This window comes from Mytilus californianus, unplaced genomic scaffold (assembly GCF_021869535.1).
Source record: "Mytilus californianus isolate M0D057914Y unplaced genomic scaffold, xbMytCali1.0.p SCAF_1, whole genome shotgun sequence".
NCBI classification, from domain to species: Eukaryota; Metazoa; Mollusca; class Bivalvia; order Mytilida; family Mytilidae; genus Mytilus; species Mytilus californianus.
The window spans coordinates 68,366,969-68,384,810 of NW_026262581.1; the positions used below are offsets into that span (position 1 = coordinate 68,366,969).

A 17,842-nucleotide genomic window follows, 5' to 3' on the forward strand; every position below is an offset into this window, starting at 1 on the left:
ATGATTAAACACTCTTGAGAGACAAACAATGTACATGTATCATGTGTATATAGGGTTCAAAATATTCATCAGGATAGAAACAAACTATACTATATACAGTCTCATACACTATTTTTATTATCTGAAACATTATCTTCATCTATTTCTTGTTCAAACTCATCTAAAAACAAGGCCTGTGTTTGGTCAAAGTCCTGGTCGTCTGCCATATCATAAAATCTGAAAAATATTTACATCCATTATTTCAACTAAAACTAAATCTAAACACTCAAGGTTCTCGTTCACTCCAAAATCTAAGAGTCCTAGAACTCCTCCTAAGGTAAATTGAGAGTTCTATCCAAATGTTGAGGGGTTCCTTGGAAAAGTATTGAGTCCTTGTATGCATAAAACAAGTATTTTTTATTGTTGGATGACTTTTTATTAAAATTTACTCCATCATTGGCTTCATTTGTTTGACAAGTTAATTGATTGCAGAAATGAATACTTAAACAATGTGTATATTTACAAGAATGCACAAACTGTCCATCTTAGCATACCCCTCATACTTCAAAGTCTCAGAGAAAACAGGAAGTAGATGTATGACAGATCCAACAAGAAGCTGTGCCATGAGCACATCATACGCCCTTCACCCTTTTATCTTGTCTTTAAGCTTTAAATGAATTTATATGATCAACTAGAAATACAGTGAGTACTGCTCAAATAGACCCGACCCCCCCCCCCCCTCCCCAAATGAAAAAAAAAGAAATGCACACATAGTGGTACCTATTCACACAAAGCAACGATTTTTCAACTCCGCAATGTCATATCAGAAATTTAAAAAAACAAAACAAAAGGGAGCTTATTTCAATAGATATAAACAAGTCACCAAAGTTTCATGAAAACTGCTCAAAACATTTTTGAGTTATTGTCCGAAAACTGGAAAACCCCCTTTTTATGAATAAAGTCACAATACTCCAAACAAAATGCAGAACCATGTGTCAGAATCAATTACATGCTATCGCTAAGTGGTCATCATAGCTTGGTACTGTAAATGCAAAAAGACGCTCCAATATTTCTTAAATTTCTTTTTGGATAAAAACTGTGTTATACCTCAATAGGTACAGGGTTTAAACTTTAGTTTTCAGGGCCCTCTGGGCCCCTAGTAAAATAGATTTTGGGACCCACAGTAAATCTAAATAGCTCATAAAATTTATCGAAATTATGATCATGATGATTCTCAATACAAATATGGAACACCTAGGCTAAGTTTCGGGACTCTTGAAATATTTACTTTCATAAATGATCTTGTTGATATTGTAGTTTTATTTTGAAGTGTTGTGTCACATGCTATGAAATGTAGTGTAATGACAATAAAGATGTGGATTGAGTTGAATTATATAAAAGATATATAAAGTTTATAAATTTAAGTAACTAAAATTAATAAATTAAAACAATGCATTTGCATTGATATGTATATACATTTAACTAAGGGGGTCCAACCAAATGTCTGTTAATGTGTGTGGAATGCGTATTTTTCACTTTTATGATCATTATTCTTCTGTCAACTCACAGACACTTATCTCTGAAAAAAAATTATCTATATACTTAATATAACTGTTGTATTAAAGTATATATGCAGATATTTTTTTTCAGAGACAAGTGCCTGTGTGTCAACTGTGTCATTCAAGCATCTGTAGTTATTATCATTAGAATACAGATTTCATTCATAGTTGGTCTGTAAAGACTGTATCCGATCCGTGGTTCGTATATATTTCAATGGCGGATGAAGGAAAATTTACAAAAATAAATGATGTTTGAAAAGCTATTTGGAAAGGAACATTATAAGCCATCAGAGACAATTATAACCTCAGGAGTGCCTGCAAAACAAGACAGCCGTTATTAAGATATATACATTGTAACAGCCAGAAGAGTTTGAAACAAGTGTTTCCGAAGGAGGTTTTGGCGTGGTAAGGAGCCCTGCCCTTTTTAGGAAAACTAAATTGCTTCGCCGAGCGCAGCTGGATAAGACCACAGAGGTCAAACCCTTAACAGTTGGGACAAAAATGGACACAATATTCGCGCTTGATACAGGTCGGAATTTGGATTGTAATTAAATATTTGACACATACATGTAAAAGGTTTCTGAACCCCCCCCCCCCCCCCCCTTTTTTTTTAGCAAAAAAAAAAAAAATATTTAAAGAAAATTTTCTTTTTAATTTCTGAAATCTGAAATGAAAAAAAAATTGCCCCCCCACCCCCCCCTTTTTTCCAAAAAGAAAATTCTTTCCCTCAACATATGGTCATAATCTCAATTCAAATTTCCAATGGAGTTTGCAACCATGATTACCCATTTAAATACATCATACATAATTATAGCTAAAATTAATAAAAAGTCTTAAAATAGAAAATTACATACATTATCATGGCTAAAATTGATATTCCTTAATCAGCAGTTTTAAATAGTAACTTCCAAAAATAAGTTGACAGCTAATCACCTCAAGACAATACAACATTTCTTTATACATAATTTAAAAGCAGTGTAAGGGAGGTAATCCAAACATAACATTGTACTTTTTTTTAGGACCATTAAACCCAAAATAAATCCCAACCTTCCTTTTGTGGTTATAAACCTTGTGTTTAAATTTCATAGATTTCTATGTACATTTACTAAAATTATTGTCCAGAAACCAAATGTCTTCGGACAACGCTGGCAACAACGACGACGTGATACCAATATAGTATCGCAAATTTTTTGCAGTCGTATAAAAATTGGTACCATGCCCCTTTTCCGTCGTATTTTAAAATGCCCTGCCGTGTTTTAATCGGTTCTGCAATTCATCATTTAGCAAAACCATTTCCAGTTATTTCCCTTGGAACAAATAAAAATTCTAATGGCCGACATTTTATTGAATTTCGTAATTATGTTTGAACAGTTTTGAAGTGACAGATCTAAGGTACAAATATGGTTCATGATTAAATCTTATAGGGACAACATCAATTTGTACCTCTACAAATCTAAAATGTAGACAAGGCGATCGTTTAAGTTTTAATTTTACTATGCAGGGGATAAACATTACCACTGATTACGTAAACAATCCGATGTTTGTTTATATTTTCTATTTATATTATTCAGTCGGTCGAGGCGTTGGATTGGATGTGAATTTACGACAGCTTCCATACTGTTCTTATCAAAATAAACAAGTTATTGTCATGTAACTAAAAAAATGCTTGTTTTTTGCCCCTTTTTTGGCCCCTAATTCCTAAAATTTTGAGGCAATTACATTGTACCCCTAAAATCAATCCCAGCATTCCCTTTGTGATATGGAACCTTGTTGTACAATGTCAGAGAGATCCATACACTAACACACAAGTTATTGTCTGGAAGTTACAAAAATGCTTATTTTTGGCCCCTTTTTGGTCCCTAATTCCTTAACTGTTGGCACCATAACCCCCAAAATCAAACCCAACCTTCCTTTTGTAGTATTGAACCTTATGGTAAAATTTCATAGAGATCCATTCACTTTAACTAAAGTTAGAGTGCGAAAAACAATGTGTCTTCGGACGACGACGCCAACGTCATACCAATATACGATGTATAAAAAGGGTAAAATCCCATTGAATAAAGGTCTGCCAGCTCACCCCACTAATAAAAATAAAGAATTATACTGTACTGAATTAAGGCCTACATTGTACCAACTCGCCCCACTTATGGATTAAATGAATACTGTTGTACTGATGAAAACCTTAGAAATACATTTTGTTTTTTATATGATAAGAGACGCATATCATGGTTATATCTACATTGCGTGGAGGTATTTTGCATACTATGGTATCAAGCTATAACAATAATCTTTAATACTACAACAGTTCTTAACAACATTTTGCTTGCTTTAAATGAATATTAATGTTCTTATTATACATATCGCTTTTTCCAGCTACACATACAGTACATACATCAGTATCATTACTTTCCAAAATGAATCTAAATTTTTCTTGTTTGTTCAGACATATTAACAAAAGATGGTCACAAGAATTGACAGAGGTAAATTTAACGGGATTTAACCATTTTTCATGAGTGGGGCGAGTTGGTAAACAAGAGTAGAGCGAGTTGGTGAAAAAGTGAGCGATTTGGCAGTGAGACGACTTGTCTTGCTTCCTATTGCATACATTGTATATATGCTCTTGGTCATGCAAAGTCCACTTTCACAACAACATTTCTTACCAATAAATATGAAACAATGGTATATTCGATTAAATCTATATCCATAACAGTGCCTTTATATCTACATGTATGTACAGAATGCCCTAAAAGTGTAGTCCTCCTCGCAAACGGTGCCCTTAAAGTGTAGCCAATCACGCTAAGAGTGCCCTCTGATAAGTAAATTACCCTGCCCCTTTTAAAAGAAAAAAAGAAACACACATGCGTAAATGAAATCAAGTTGTGAAAATGGAACCTGTGATCAGGTGATCCTTGCCCAACCTCAAGAATAATAAGCCAGGAATTATAGTTATCTCGTAACATTGCAAACTCGTACCGTTGAAAACTCTTACCAATTTATTTAAATGCATTCAAATGGTGTTTAATGATGAATAAATATTTAAATTTCACTCAATACTTCTGTAAAAAGTATATAATTTGAAATCACAATGACCAATTTACAGCTGATTTTTCCTTGGCTAATTGGATTAAGAAAACTCAAGGATACGCGGCCTTCTTCGATTCGTCCTACTCGGGTTGACTCGATGAATTGTTGGTTCCCTTAAAGCTTTCTGATAAAAGGTCTAGGTGTATTAATGGGTTACCGAGTGACGGACGGACAGACAGTCAGATGGAGAAAATTCAGTGTGATGTGTGGTGTCTCAAACACTCCCGTGTTAATGTACGCCCAGAAATCCTAAATAACAGGCATAAGTGACATTGATATGGTAAAGATAATGTATTTTTGTAATAAAAAATGTGCAACTCTGAGCATGCCGAAATTAATTTCTGTTCTATTTATAAACATCACCGACAGTTAATATACACATGAACAATATTTGTTGATGCCAAAATACAGGCAAAAATAAATTCCCCTTGTCAGCCCCTTTCTTCGGCTGTCAGATGTCAGTTGTTATTTTGTATCATACTTTTCTTTGCTGGAGCTGCTTGACGCCATTTTGAAACTCTAATAAACCTGCCCCAACCCAGGATTTTGAAAGCAGAGAAAACTGTGCACCTTATAATAAGCATGATGAAAATCGAGACTAAAAATAAGGCGTAGGTACTTTAATTCAGTCACGGAACAGCGAGTGTGTTCTAGTATATTTTTAATGGTAAGAGTTTGCAGTGGTACGAGTTCGCAGTGGTACGAGTTAACATTGGTACGAGTTGACGTGGTATGAGTTTGCAATGGTACGAGTTAACTTGCTTCCATAAGCCAGGATCCTATACTTCGAAAAAAAATAACAATTTTAAAAAACGTTTTCGGCAGACTATTGTTCATTTGACATGTTTAAGCAGATCAGTGTTCTTCCCAGAAATTTTGGATAGCATCACATTTGGCGTAAAAAAATAAACTGTATTTTTTTCAATGTCATTTGACGTGTCGCGGCGATGCACTATTTCCATTATGTTATATATGTTTATATTGTTCAATTCATAACTGAGAATACAATTAAACTATAACCATGATAACAGTTGTTTCAGTTTATGTTTTCTATATTCATTTATAGTTACAGAATTATTTTTTTCCTCTTGGGCCAAATAAAAATATATGTGTGGTTCCAGTTACCCTACCTACTCAACTAAATGAATGAATGAATGAATGAATGGTTTATTATAGTGCAACCTGTATATATACAATACTAAATATCTAGCAAAAAAAAAGACCTGGTTTTTATATAAAAAGGGAAGAGAAAGTATCATATAGCAATAAAATTTCAATTAAAAAACTTTTTTCTTTATCATGTCTATGAAATTCATTGTTTTATGGTACTCAATGAATTAGTCCCAGTTGTTTCTTTATATCAAAATGATATATATTTTTAACAAAGTTAAGCTACTTTAGTCGGTATATTAAAACAATGCATTTTCAAAAAGAATACATTTAGCAAAGATATCTAATAAATAGTCTGTTATTGCGTTTGGAATGTGTAGTTTTCTCTTTTGTGATCATTTTTTCTGTCTACTGTGCCATGTGTGCATCTGTAGTTATTATCGTAAAAATGCGGAATTTTGTCATATCTGGTCCGGTTCCGATCCGTAGTTTACACAAATATTTCAATGGCAGCGGAAGAAAAATTTACGAAAATAAACAATGTTTGGCAAGAGATTGGGAATGCATATGACGCTTTTAATGCATTAAATGGATGAAACATTAACTAAAGCCAATTATGATCTCTTTCTAAAGTAGTATCAAACTTATTAAACTCAAAATCAAAATGTTTAATATACGGCATGTACGCTCTCGATTAACTAGATACTGGAAATGAAAGAAAGTTATTTTTTAAAAGTTGTAAAAATATACGACCTAACCTCTTTTCGGAAGAGAGAAATCGTTTGGATCTTTGAATTTAGATTATGCAAACGTAGATTTTCGAATTGTTTTTCGATTTTCTGATTAAAGTTTCTCCATGTTGAAATTTGCGATTCGCCCACGTGGTATTAGTCATGTCACAAGTGTCAGCTTGGGGTATTCGTATCCATTCAGTTATCACCCAAAGGGCAATTAACACCTATTTAATCACTCTAAATTGCCTCTAAAGGTGATATAATTTTTATGATCACAAGCGGTAATTAGATGGAAGTTCAAAATTTAGGACATGGTTTTGCGATATAGAGACAAGAAAAATAGCATCTTCAAAATAATTAAAGCGTCGCAGAAATTATTATGGCATCACGGGAAAAAATATAGCGTCTCTAAAACGGCCTGGGGAGAACACTGCAGATACCACTACCAGCTTTGAAAATATACCAGTTTCTGCAACTACATATTTATGAGCCCACATCGAAAACCACTCACAAATGGCGAGTGGGTGACCACTTATTTCAATTAATGGTTCAATTCATTGGTACGTTTTTCTTAGAGGTAACATTGCCATTGGTACGAGTTTGCAATGGTATAAGCTGACTTGCTTCCAATACCGTCAATAGGAAGATCATGCATTCAAAGCCAAAACACGTCAAAAGGTAATCTAGTCAAGATTGGAGATGTTAAACTAACATCATTATTATATGCAGATGACATTATTCTATTGTCAAAACCCAAGAAGCCTTAGAATAGAAGGGCTACAAAATGCAATTAATGCGTCAACTAAATTTTGTTCCCTGTTACCTACAGAAGGAAAGGTTTAGAACCTGAATTTCAAACGTACCATTAACATTCACTCTCGCAAACTTGAAAACGTTTCTTTTAAATGCAGACAGGCTGCAAGTTAGCTGTTTTGGGCATTTGTTTACTTCCCAAAGTGTTTCTGCTATTCGCGCACTTTACTTAAACATGCGCATGTGCACCGGAAGCGGAAATTTGAGGCCTTGTGAGGGAGAGTCTTTCCGTGCAAGCATTCAAGACTGACATTTCACATCCTTGTATCCATTCTAAGTGGCAAACTATCTGTCAAACTAATGGGTGTGACTGTTGAGACAATAACCGAAGGAGATGGTATAACAAACTTAAGATTTACACTTGAAACACCTTTTTTAAAGCAAATACATTCTGCGTCAGCAGGATAAAATGGTCATCAGACTCATTTAAAGGGGCTCCGTTAAGGGATTTGCAACTTATTATTTTATTTCCAAAATAGGTCTCAAAAGAGCTATAATCGTCAAATATGTCAAATTTGGTAGACCGGCAGTAGATCTGATAAATATTTTGTATACCAATGGTTGGTTCAACTGTTCATTCAAGGCCAAGGGGGCGTATCCAGAATATTTCCTACATGATCAGTCAAGGTCTGTTGTCAAGGATATAACTCGATAGGGTTATTAGAGAACATACATACATAACATACATTTGTTATTGTGGATTAAAAAATCAAAGAACTGTGATAACATATGTATGTTACATGTTTCAAAGGGACAATATACATTGTGCATCATTAGTTTTGTTAAAATGTATACAAGTTCTATTGATATTACTATTGTCTTTATGTATACATGTACTGACCTATAGAAAGATATAACAGTTCATAGTTTGCCAATCATGCATAGTACACCTATGTTATTACAGAAAAAATATGCCTATAACAACTAAAGGTTGTTATTACAGCTTCTCTACATCAGTGGTCATCACTCCTAAGCATTTGCTCAGACATTCATCATGCTTAATTACAATGAATTTTAATTTAGTGTAAGAAATAATGATCAGAGCATGTAATGAGGTTCTGCCCAAGCTTCCCAGTAATTCCCAAGTGTCTCATATAATAAGTTATATTCCTTAAATAACTAAGCCTTGTTATTACAGCTAAGTTTATCCCTTAAAAGCCTCGTCTCATTGATTTACCATGGTTAATGAAACATGTATTAATTTAATTCAGAAATTAGTTATCAAGGCTATGCATTTAGTTTCTGCGCAAAGTTTCCAGAGTTCCCTAGAGCCCACAAAAAATCAAGTTATGTATGATTTATTTTACCAATAACAAACATATGTTATTACAGATTTAGAAAATTTAAGGATTAAAGACTAGACAACTCATGAAAGTATCTGTAATAACACATGCAAGTTATTTTCTGTAATAACCCTGTATACTAGTAGTTATATCCCTGACTGACGATGATGGATATACATGTATGTATGTTCCAAATCAGTGTCGTAACCACAATCCTGCCTCTTTTCCTTGAATGTGACCTATCGAATAAGACCTATCACTGGATTGTACTAACACATGCAACCGTATTTTTTTTTGTAATTTTGATTAAAGGGTAGAAACAATAGATTACTTTCACATTCAGACATATTTCCGCACATTTCAAGTCATAATTAATGCTTGTTATAATGTCACAGTATGATTTGATTGTTAAATTAAAAATGAGTGCTCAACCAGCGTAAGTCTATTCATAAAAAGAAAACTATGCACCTACCATATATATAGGATATGTAAATTGAAATTTTATATGAGAACTTGTGCAAAAATTGAAGATGTACTCACAATTTGACCACAAAATTGGTAAAAAGGTATTTTATGACATGGGTTTCAGCTGTTTTAATGCTTTGAGTGGTATGTCCAGTTTATTGTATAAATTAAGTACAAGATACTTAGTTTGACATGTCTTATCTTTAATTGTAATACCAAATGTTTTGAGAGATGTATTTATGGCTTTTGACTCAGGGCAACACTATTGGTGTTAGGTCTATAAACTAGAACAGAATTTAAAAACTCTCTGTTCTAAGTCGTTCATCTTCATTGATCACAAGTCTGTTAATGTGAGTTTTAACTTTGAACCCTGCTCCGAGGCTGCTCGTGGCAAGTCGTGGTGGACTCTGATCTTAATTTATATATATAAGGATTGTGAGTTTTCCTTCAGAAGGTTGTTGGTTATCTACTGGTTTTCAGGCTTCTTTCAACAAAAACATGTGTACATTTTTGTATCTAAATGCCACGATAAAGCCCAGGTTGCTAAAAATTATATTAAACACAAATAGACAAACATACATTTGGTTATTTGGTATGTAAGATTCATTGTAAGAAGTATATCACTATCACATTATCGAATCATTTACATTTGGTATATGGAATCTGAATCAATGTAAAAAATTTCACATTTCAGAATCATTTATATTTGATATGTGGATTCACTGTTGAGAAATATCACATAGATCATTTACATTTTTGGACGAGGTTTTAATATATATGAATCATTTCTATTTGACAGATTTTTCCTTGCATGAAGATGAAATACATTAACAGTTAACTTTGTGAAAATGTCCTGAAGTAATTAATAATGCTAATTACTGGAAGAACATTTTTTTTATCTTCCAAATTTGTGAATTAATAGTTTTTTTTTTAATTAAGCCTGATTTGAAACAAGCATTTTTATGTTGTAAACCTGTGTTTACTTCTCTAGACGAATTGATCCTTTCTGTGCATCATACATCATTTGTCCTTATGAAAATTAATTACCCATATTACATATTATTTATAATTGACACATATCAGTTCTTCTTTGATTTATTTCACATTTGTTGTTCTTGAGTTATGTCCCTTGGTTGTTTGGCAAATAGCCAAATAAAGCCAAAATTTAAGGATTCTTTATAACAATTTGAGTTGTCTTGACCTTATCTCATTTAAAATTTTGATATGAAAATATGTAGTCAAATACATATTTGACATATATTTGTATACATATTTGTTATAATATGTCACATATCTATGTAATTGTCATTCATTGTATGGCAACCTTTTAGAAATATTAAAACTTGTGTCGTCATTGATTTCATACATTGTACTTAAATTTGTTGATATAAACATATTGTATGATTATCAATTTCTGCCTTCCAGGAGCCACATATCCAAAGAAGGACCAAACTGTAGTGGTTCATTATGTAGGTATGTTTTTGTATCACTAAGAATGATGTGGGGTACAATCTTCTCTTAAATTATGTCAGTTAATTTAGAGTACTTGCTTTGGACATTATTTTTAAGGTAAACTTTAACTGTTGAGCATTTGTTTTTACCAAAATGTATACAGGTGACTGTGTTATGACTTATCTAAATTTCTTGCAACTGGTCATTTCTATTTTATTATACCCCACACAAATTTTTTGCGAAGGGTATAATGTTTTTGACCCGTCTGTCCTTCCGTCTGTCAATCCTGTTTCTTGTCATCACAACTCCTCTGAAACCACACCACAGAATTTCATGAAACTTTGTAGATAATAAGGACATACTATGTAGATGTGCATATCGACAGGAAATTACGATTCAATTTTTTTTCTAGGAGTTACACCCCTTTGAACTTATTTGCTTCAATGTACTACTGCAACAGTTTGTCATAGCAACTCCTCTGAAACCACACCACAGAATTTCATGAAACTTTGTAGATAATAAGGACATACTATGTTGATGTGCATATTGACAGGGAATTACGATTCAATTTTTTTTTCTAGGAGTTGCGCCCCTTTGAACTTATTTGCTTTAATGTTATTATTACTGTACTACTGCAACAGTTTGTCATCGCAACTCCTCTGAAACCACACAACAGAATTTCATGAAACCTTTTTAGATAATAAGGACATACTATGTAGATGTGCATATCGACAGGAAATTACGATTCAATTTTTTTTCTAGGAGTTACGCCCCTCTGAACTTATTTGCTTCAATGTACTTCTGCAACAGTTTGTCATCGCAACTCCTCTGAAACCACACAACAGAATTTCATGAAACTTTGTAGATAATAAGGACATACTATGTAGATGTGCATATTGACAGGAAATTATGATTCAATTTTTTTTCTTACATTTATTTTATTTCTCCAATGTCAATGTGGGGACGTGGGGTACAATGTATGAGAGCGCGCTCACTAAGGTTCTTTAATTTTTAAAAACAGCTTAGTCTCACCTATTGTAAAAAACCTTTAGATTTAACCAAAAATTCTTCAAGTGTAACTCAAGTAAATCTTAAGTGTCACCTGAATCAAGCTTTATCTCATGATAAATATATATGGATTGCATCTGACTTTGTTGGTTTGAGATGAAAAACAGCAATTAAAGCGCTGTTCCTTTACTTTTTGTGTTTTTTACTGTGCATGTAAATTAACACAAAACATTCCAATTGCTGATTTACATAACATGAGACAAAAGTACATTAAATGGATAACAGGGATTACCAAATGTATTGGACAATACACAGATGGGTTTGTCACTATTTTATTGTCCCCAGCGCGACGCATTGCATGCGGCATACAAAGGACATACAAATGTAGAAATACCAGGCATCCGTCCATCAGTGCATCTGTCTGTCAAGTCTTGTTAGCACTCTCATGTGTACAATTCTTGCCAGAATTTTATAAAACTAAATTTATATCATAGGTTTATATCAGCAAAATCTCAGACAAGTTCGAAAAATAATGCTGATAACTCATTTTTAAAAGAGTTACGCCCCTTGAAAATATTAATTATATGGAAAATTTCATTGTTAGCGCTCTTATCATGCTTATGTGTACAATTTTTATACGACCGCAAAAAAATTTTTGTAGTCGTATATTGGTATGACGTTGGCACCGTTGTCGTCGTCGTCCGAAGTTTTCGCACTCTAACTTTAGTTTAAGTGAATGGATCTCAATGAAATTTTACCATAAGGTTCAATACCACAAAAGGAAGGTGAGGATTAATTTTGGGGGTTATGGTACCAACAGTTAAGGAATTAGGGGCCAAAAATAAGCATTTTTGTAACTTCCAGACATAACTTGTGTGTAAGTGTATGGATCTCTCTGACATTGTACCACAAGGTTCCATATCACAAAGGGAATGCTTGGATTGATTTTGGGGGTAATTGCCTCCAAATTTTAGGAATTAGGGGCCAAAAAGGGGCAAAAAACAAGCATTTTTCTAGTTTCATGACAATAACTTGTGTGTAAGTGTATGGATCTCTCTGACATTGTATCACAAGGTTCCATATTACAAAGGGAATGCTGGGATTGATTTTGGGGGTAATTGCCTCCAAATTTTAGGAATTAGGGGCAAAAAACAAGCATTTTTCTAGTTTCATGACAATAACTTGTGTGTAAGTGTATGGATCTTTATGAAATTGTACTACAAGGTTCCATATCACAAAGGGAAAGCTGGAATTGAGTTTGGGGGTAATTGCCCAAAACGTTTAGGAATAAGGGGCCAAAAATAAGCATTTTTCTAGTTTCCAGACAATAACTTGTGTTCAAGTGTATGGATCTCTCTGAATTTGTACTGCAAGGTACCATACCACAAAAGGAAAGCTGGGATTGAGTTTGGGGGTGATGAATCATAAGGGGGTTCAAAAAATTTAGGGGGGGAGGGGATTTTTTTTTCCCTTTTTTTTGCTTTAAAATTTTCCATCTTAAATTGGTTATTTCTGATTTATATATAAAAGCAAATAATAATGATATGGTTTGAATAGGTAAATTAAAAATTTGTAAGTTCTTAGACCACTTTCATTCTGTGTCAGAAACCTATGCTGTGTCAAATATTTAATTACAATCCAAATTCAGTGCTGTATCAAGCTTGAATGTTGTGTCCATACTTGCCCCAACTGTTCAGGGTTCGACCTCTGCGGTCGTATCAAGCTGCGCCCCAGCGGAGCATTTTATTGCCAAATGTTTATCAAAGGTTTATATCAGCAATGTCTCAGACAAATTTAAAAAACCAGTGCTGATGGAAATATTAATTATATGGAGAATTGTATTTTAACAGTACTTATGTGTAAAATTTTTGCCTGATTTTTATCAAAGGTTTATATATATTAGCAATGTCTCGCACAAATTCAAAAATCAGTGCTGATCAAATAATTTTAAAAGAGTTATGTCCCTTGGATATATTAATTATATTGGAAATTGCATTGTATTTTCTCTTCATTGCTCTAAAATATTTGTAAAAAAATTTGAAGAACAAAAAAAGAAAAAAAAGAGTTTTTTATAGTTATTGTCCTTTGATAGATAAAATATGTGCAACGCGGGGAACATTTGAACTCTGTTATTTTATCTTATTTTATTAATACAGGAACATTGACTAATGGAAAAAAGTTTGATTCATCAAGAGACAGAGGATCACCATTTAAGTTTAAACTTGGAAGAGGAGATGTTATAAGAGGTAAGCATTCAGTTTATCATGACTCAGATATTATCATAGATTGGCACATTGCATTTGTGCCAATTTGATTAAATAAATTTTATTTGTGCCATAAATAAATGTTCCCATTGAGCCATTTTAAAAAGACCAGAAAGATCACATTAATTGAGCAATTGCATAGGTTAGTCCGAGGACAATAGACAAGGGGTATATTTTCAATGAGTTTATGTTCAAGTTAAATTTACACGTATAGAAACACTGGAAGAGTTCATACATTTATATGTTTAAGATGGATCTTCTGCATGCTCCAGAAAACCATGGGCAATTTAATAAAATCACTTTGTTCTTCAAAGTATCACATGCACATGTATATTGGGGGCAAAGTTACATGTTTACAGTTACTTTTCAAAGTTATTTACAACTTGTGTTTCACATGTGTTTACATGTACCTATAAATTGGTGCAATGAAAAAAATATCGGCACAACTAAAACACTGATTGGCATATATATATATGACATATGGAAAACATTGACCATAAAAAACATACATTTTATTCACATTTCACAGAAAGGTAAGCCTTAATTCATTATTCTAAATGTATGGACTGTTTTCCCTGAATTCATATGTTCCATGTTAAAATTCTGAAAAACTAGGACCAGTATAGAATAGAAATGCATTTTGTGTACAAAAACATAAAAAAAGTTTTGTTTGATTCTACACATATTCTGGTCAGTTTTTATACGCCCGTTACTGGACGTATTATGGTTTACCGTTGTCCGTCTGTCGTCAACATGTCAGACAATAGCTCAAAAACGCTTTAAACAATTTGCATGAAACTTTGGTGAATTGTTTATATCTATTAAAGTAAGCTCCCTTTTGATTTTTAAAAATTTTAAATCTTATGTTTCCGAGTTATGGGGTTTTATTCATTAAAAAATTGGGATGTTCCAATTTTCAGACAATAACTCAAAAGTGCTTTGAGCAGTTTTCATGAAACTTTGTTGACTGGTTTATATCTATTAAAATAACCTCCCTATAGTTTTTTTTATAAAGTTCTGTTATGACATTGAGGAGTCATGGAACTTTATTCTTTGAAAAAGCGATGGGCGTATCATGCGCTCATGGCTCAGCTTTTTATTTAAAAAATTTCTGGTATGACATTGAGGAGTTTTGGAATTTTATTCGTTGAAAAAGTGATGGGCATATCATGGCGCAGCTCTTTATTGACCTTCCTTTTGAAGGAATCAAAATAATTTAGTTTAACTCCTTGCTCCACTGCGCTCCTCAGGTAAAATATTCAACTAACCACATATCTGTTTGGTATCCCAGTGAAAGAATGATTTTATTGTAATTCAGTATGAAAAAAAAATAGTTAAAAAATGTATGGACCTATAAATTTATTTTAGAATGTTTATACTGTATTTTATGTGAAGATAAAAAATAGGGAGATATGGTATAATTGCCAATGAGACAGTTTGAACATTTGGGTCAATAACTACAAAGCTTTATTTTCAGGAAAATAATTGATAAAGTTCAATCTTCATTTCAAAATGTAAAATTTTGAGTATCATTGGCATTTAATTAAATTGGGTTATCTCCCTTTATAATGTAAATTACCACTTCAAACAAATGTTGTTGCCTTGAACTTAAGCTGTAATGTTATTTATTTTTTTATTGTAGCTTGGGATGAGGGAGTAGCAAAGGTATGTACAAGCACATTTGATTCTCTAGGGTAATCTAGAGGCCTCCTTGTGTGCACTTCTTTTCACATATTTGCTGCTATTCTGAAAGTAGAAAATGTTTTTTTTATAAGAATTTTTTTTTGCTTTGGTGTGTCACTAAAACTTCTTGAAAAAACTATACAAGAAGCTAAAAATCCACCCCATTGGAAAAAAAAACTGTTAGTAAAGTATTTTTTGGATCAAGGAACCGATTGTAAAAGATGCTTTGTTTGACTTGTTTATTAGGGCCCCGCCGAATGGCGGACGCCCTATAGTGATCCGTCTGTCTGTCCGTCCTTAACAAATTGTGTTCGCTCTATATCTAGAGAACAGTTATGATTTCAAAGTTTATACTTGACATATATATTAACCAACACCAGAGGGTGTGTCATAATGTATGTACAACTTCCTACATGAAGGTCAAAGGTCAAGGTCAACAACTTTGGTTTTAGTTGACAACCCCATGTCCTATGGTAAAGATCGTGTCCGCTCTATATCTTGAGAACCGTTATGATTTCAAAGTTTATACTTGATATGTATATAAACCAACACCAGAGGGTGTGTCATAATTTATGTACAAATTCCTAGGTCAAAGGTCAAGGTCAAACACTTTGGTTTTAGTTGACAACCCCATGTCCTATGGTAAAGATCGTGTCTGCTCTATATCTTGAGAACTGTTATGATTTCAAGGTTTATACTTGATATGTATATAAACCAACACCAGAGGGTGTGTCATAATTTATGTACAACTTCTTAGGTCAAAGGTCAAGGTCATTAACTTTGGTTTCAGTTGACAACCCCATGTCCAATGATAAAGATACAAATTTTTTACCACACATTATTCACAGTGGGGCCCACAGAGATGGCTCCCATCTCAATGATATCTAGTTCAATTCTGATATCTATGGTTTATTTCTCCCCTAAAGATCCTCAATTATGAGGTCAAGGATAAATAATTCTCAGTTGTCATATAACACAGAATATTTGAAAACAGTTAAACAAAAGTTCTGGACTTTCCAGGTACTTTGTCAATCTCCATTTTAACTGAAGGGAATTCTGCATAGTCCAGTAGTGCTATTAAATGATTTTAATTAGATTTGATTTGTTTATACCAGAAAGAAGTGTTTAACACCTAAACACAATCAGAATATATTTATTATATTTGTTTTCAGATGAGTGTAGGAGAGGTAGCCAGATTGACTTGTTCTCCTGATTATGCATATGGAAGTAAAGGCTATCCAGGAGTATATCCTTTTTGACAACAAAATATTACCTGTTAATCAGATACTTGAATAGAGGGACAATAATATTTTGCAGGGTTTAATACATGAACTTATAAAAAGTAGTAATGTCTGTGTACTACTGCAGAAGGGAAGATCTCTTGATTTTGACATCAATAAAACTCTACTCAGAAAGTACAAAATAACCATCTAGAGGTCACCATACTGTCTTCAATGAACAATAAAGGCTCATTTGACGAAGTTTTAAGGGTATATAATTCAGAAGCAGGGGCAGATAATAACACGTCTAAATTTAAGGCCCAACTTTGCTAATGACAAGCACCCGAAATTCCTGGAAAATGAGATCAGTAAACTTGAAAATATTCTCAAAACAAAAAACAAACATGTTACATATTTAACTTAGCAAAATCTACTGTGTGGTGCATAAACTTAGAGACACATGCATATGAAGACTGTGATCTTTTTATCTTCAATATTATAAATGCCTTTTACAAGTTCCAATTTATGACAGTAATTCTTATACTATTTTGAAGTATGGCAGGTATAGGTGCAGAACAATGCTGCACTAAGAATACAGTGTAATATAATTTAGCGCAATAAAGGGAAATTGGGCCTCAACTCTCAAGCATATAAATAGATAGGTTTTCTGATTTTAGCTAAACAATTAGCATATGAACTCCATTTTTAGCTCACCGGGGCCCAAAGGGCCCCATGTGAGCTTATGCCATCACTTGGCGTCTGTCGTCTGTTGTCCTCTGTCGTCGTAAACTATTTCAAAAATCTTCTCCTCTAAAAACTACTGGACCAAATACCTTCAAACTTTAATTAAATGTTCCTTATGGTATCTAGTTTATAAATTGTTTCCGAAGTTTTGATCCATCGACAAAAATGGCCGCCATGGCTAAAAATAGAACATAGGGGTCAAATGCAGTTTTTGGCTTATATCTCAAAAACTAAAGCTTTTAGAGCAAATCTGACCTGGCGAAAAATTGTTCAATTGGTCAACATCTATCAGCTCTGAAATTTTCAGACGAATCGAACAACCCATTGTTGGGTTGCTGCCACCGAATTGGTAGTTTTAACAAATTTTGCAGTTTTTTGTTATTATTTTGAATATTATTATAGATATATATAAACTGTAAGCAGCAATAATGTTCAGCAAAGTAA

The 17,842-nt window shown here is 33.1% G+C and overlaps 3 protein-coding genes and 1 long non-coding RNA gene across 16 annotated transcripts in view; 2 read left to right on the plus strand and 2 right to left on the minus strand.

The window, feature by feature from the left end:
• LOC127706567 (mediator of DNA damage checkpoint protein 1-like) overlaps positions 1 to 7,452 on the minus strand; it is a 62,400-nt gene extending 54,948 nt beyond the window's left edge. For all 4 annotated transcript variants that reach the window (XM_052211246.1, XM_052211241.1, XM_052211234.1 and 1 more), the window contains exons 1-2: positions 7,330 to 7,452; positions 108 to 216 (exon numbers count right to left, since the gene is read on the minus strand). In XM_052211246.1, the coding sequence (XP_052067206.1) occupies positions 108 to 206 (99 nt within the window). In that variant the 5' untranslated portion in view covers positions 207 to 216; positions 7,330 to 7,452. The remainder of the gene's footprint in view (positions 1 to 107; positions 217 to 7,329) is intronic.
• LOC127707369 (uncharacterized) overlaps positions 1 to 17,842 on the plus strand; it is a 122,944-nt gene that overhangs the window by 53,407 nt on the left and 51,695 nt on the right. The window lies entirely within an intron of this gene.
• Positions 1 to 17,842, minus strand: part of LOC127706971 (uncharacterized) — a 123,922-nt gene that overhangs the window by 34,534 nt on the left and 71,546 nt on the right. For 3 of the 10 annotated variants that reach the window (XM_052211778.1, XM_052211758.1, XM_052211732.1), the window contains exon 10: positions 3,445 to 3,465. The exons of the other annotated variants lie outside the window; for them this stretch is intronic. The gene's annotated coding sequence lies outside the window, so the exon portion shown is untranslated. The remainder of the gene's footprint in view (positions 1 to 3,444; positions 3,466 to 17,842) is intronic. 10 annotated transcript variants of the gene reach the window in all.
• Positions 7,465 to 16,708, plus strand: LOC127707247 (peptidyl-prolyl cis-trans isomerase FKBP1A-like). Its single transcript, XM_052211801.1, has 5 exons — positions 7,465 to 7,616; positions 10,453 to 10,500; positions 13,644 to 13,733; positions 15,394 to 15,416; positions 16,607 to 16,708. The coding sequence occupies exons 1-5, from the start codon at positions 7,580 to 7,582 to the stop codon at positions 16,691 to 16,693; spliced, it is 285 nt and encodes a 94-aa protein (XP_052067761.1). The 5' UTR covers positions 7,465 to 7,579; the 3' UTR covers positions 16,694 to 16,708.

What these genes read in the sequence shown, in the direction of transcription:
- LOC127707247 (XM_052211801.1), top strand. Translation starts at nt 7,580, where the DNA reads ATGGGTGTGACTGTTGAGACAATAACCGAAGGAGATG. An exon ending in GACAATAACCGAAGGAGATG is followed by an intron (nt 7,617 to 10,452) that starts GTATAACAAACT and finishes TCTGCCTTCCAG; the next exon opens with GAGCCACATATCCAAAGAAG. An exon ending in TGTAGTGGTTCATTATGTAG is followed by an intron (nt 10,501 to 13,643) that starts GTATGTTTTTGT and finishes TTATTAATACAG; the next exon opens with GAACATTGACTAATGGAAAA.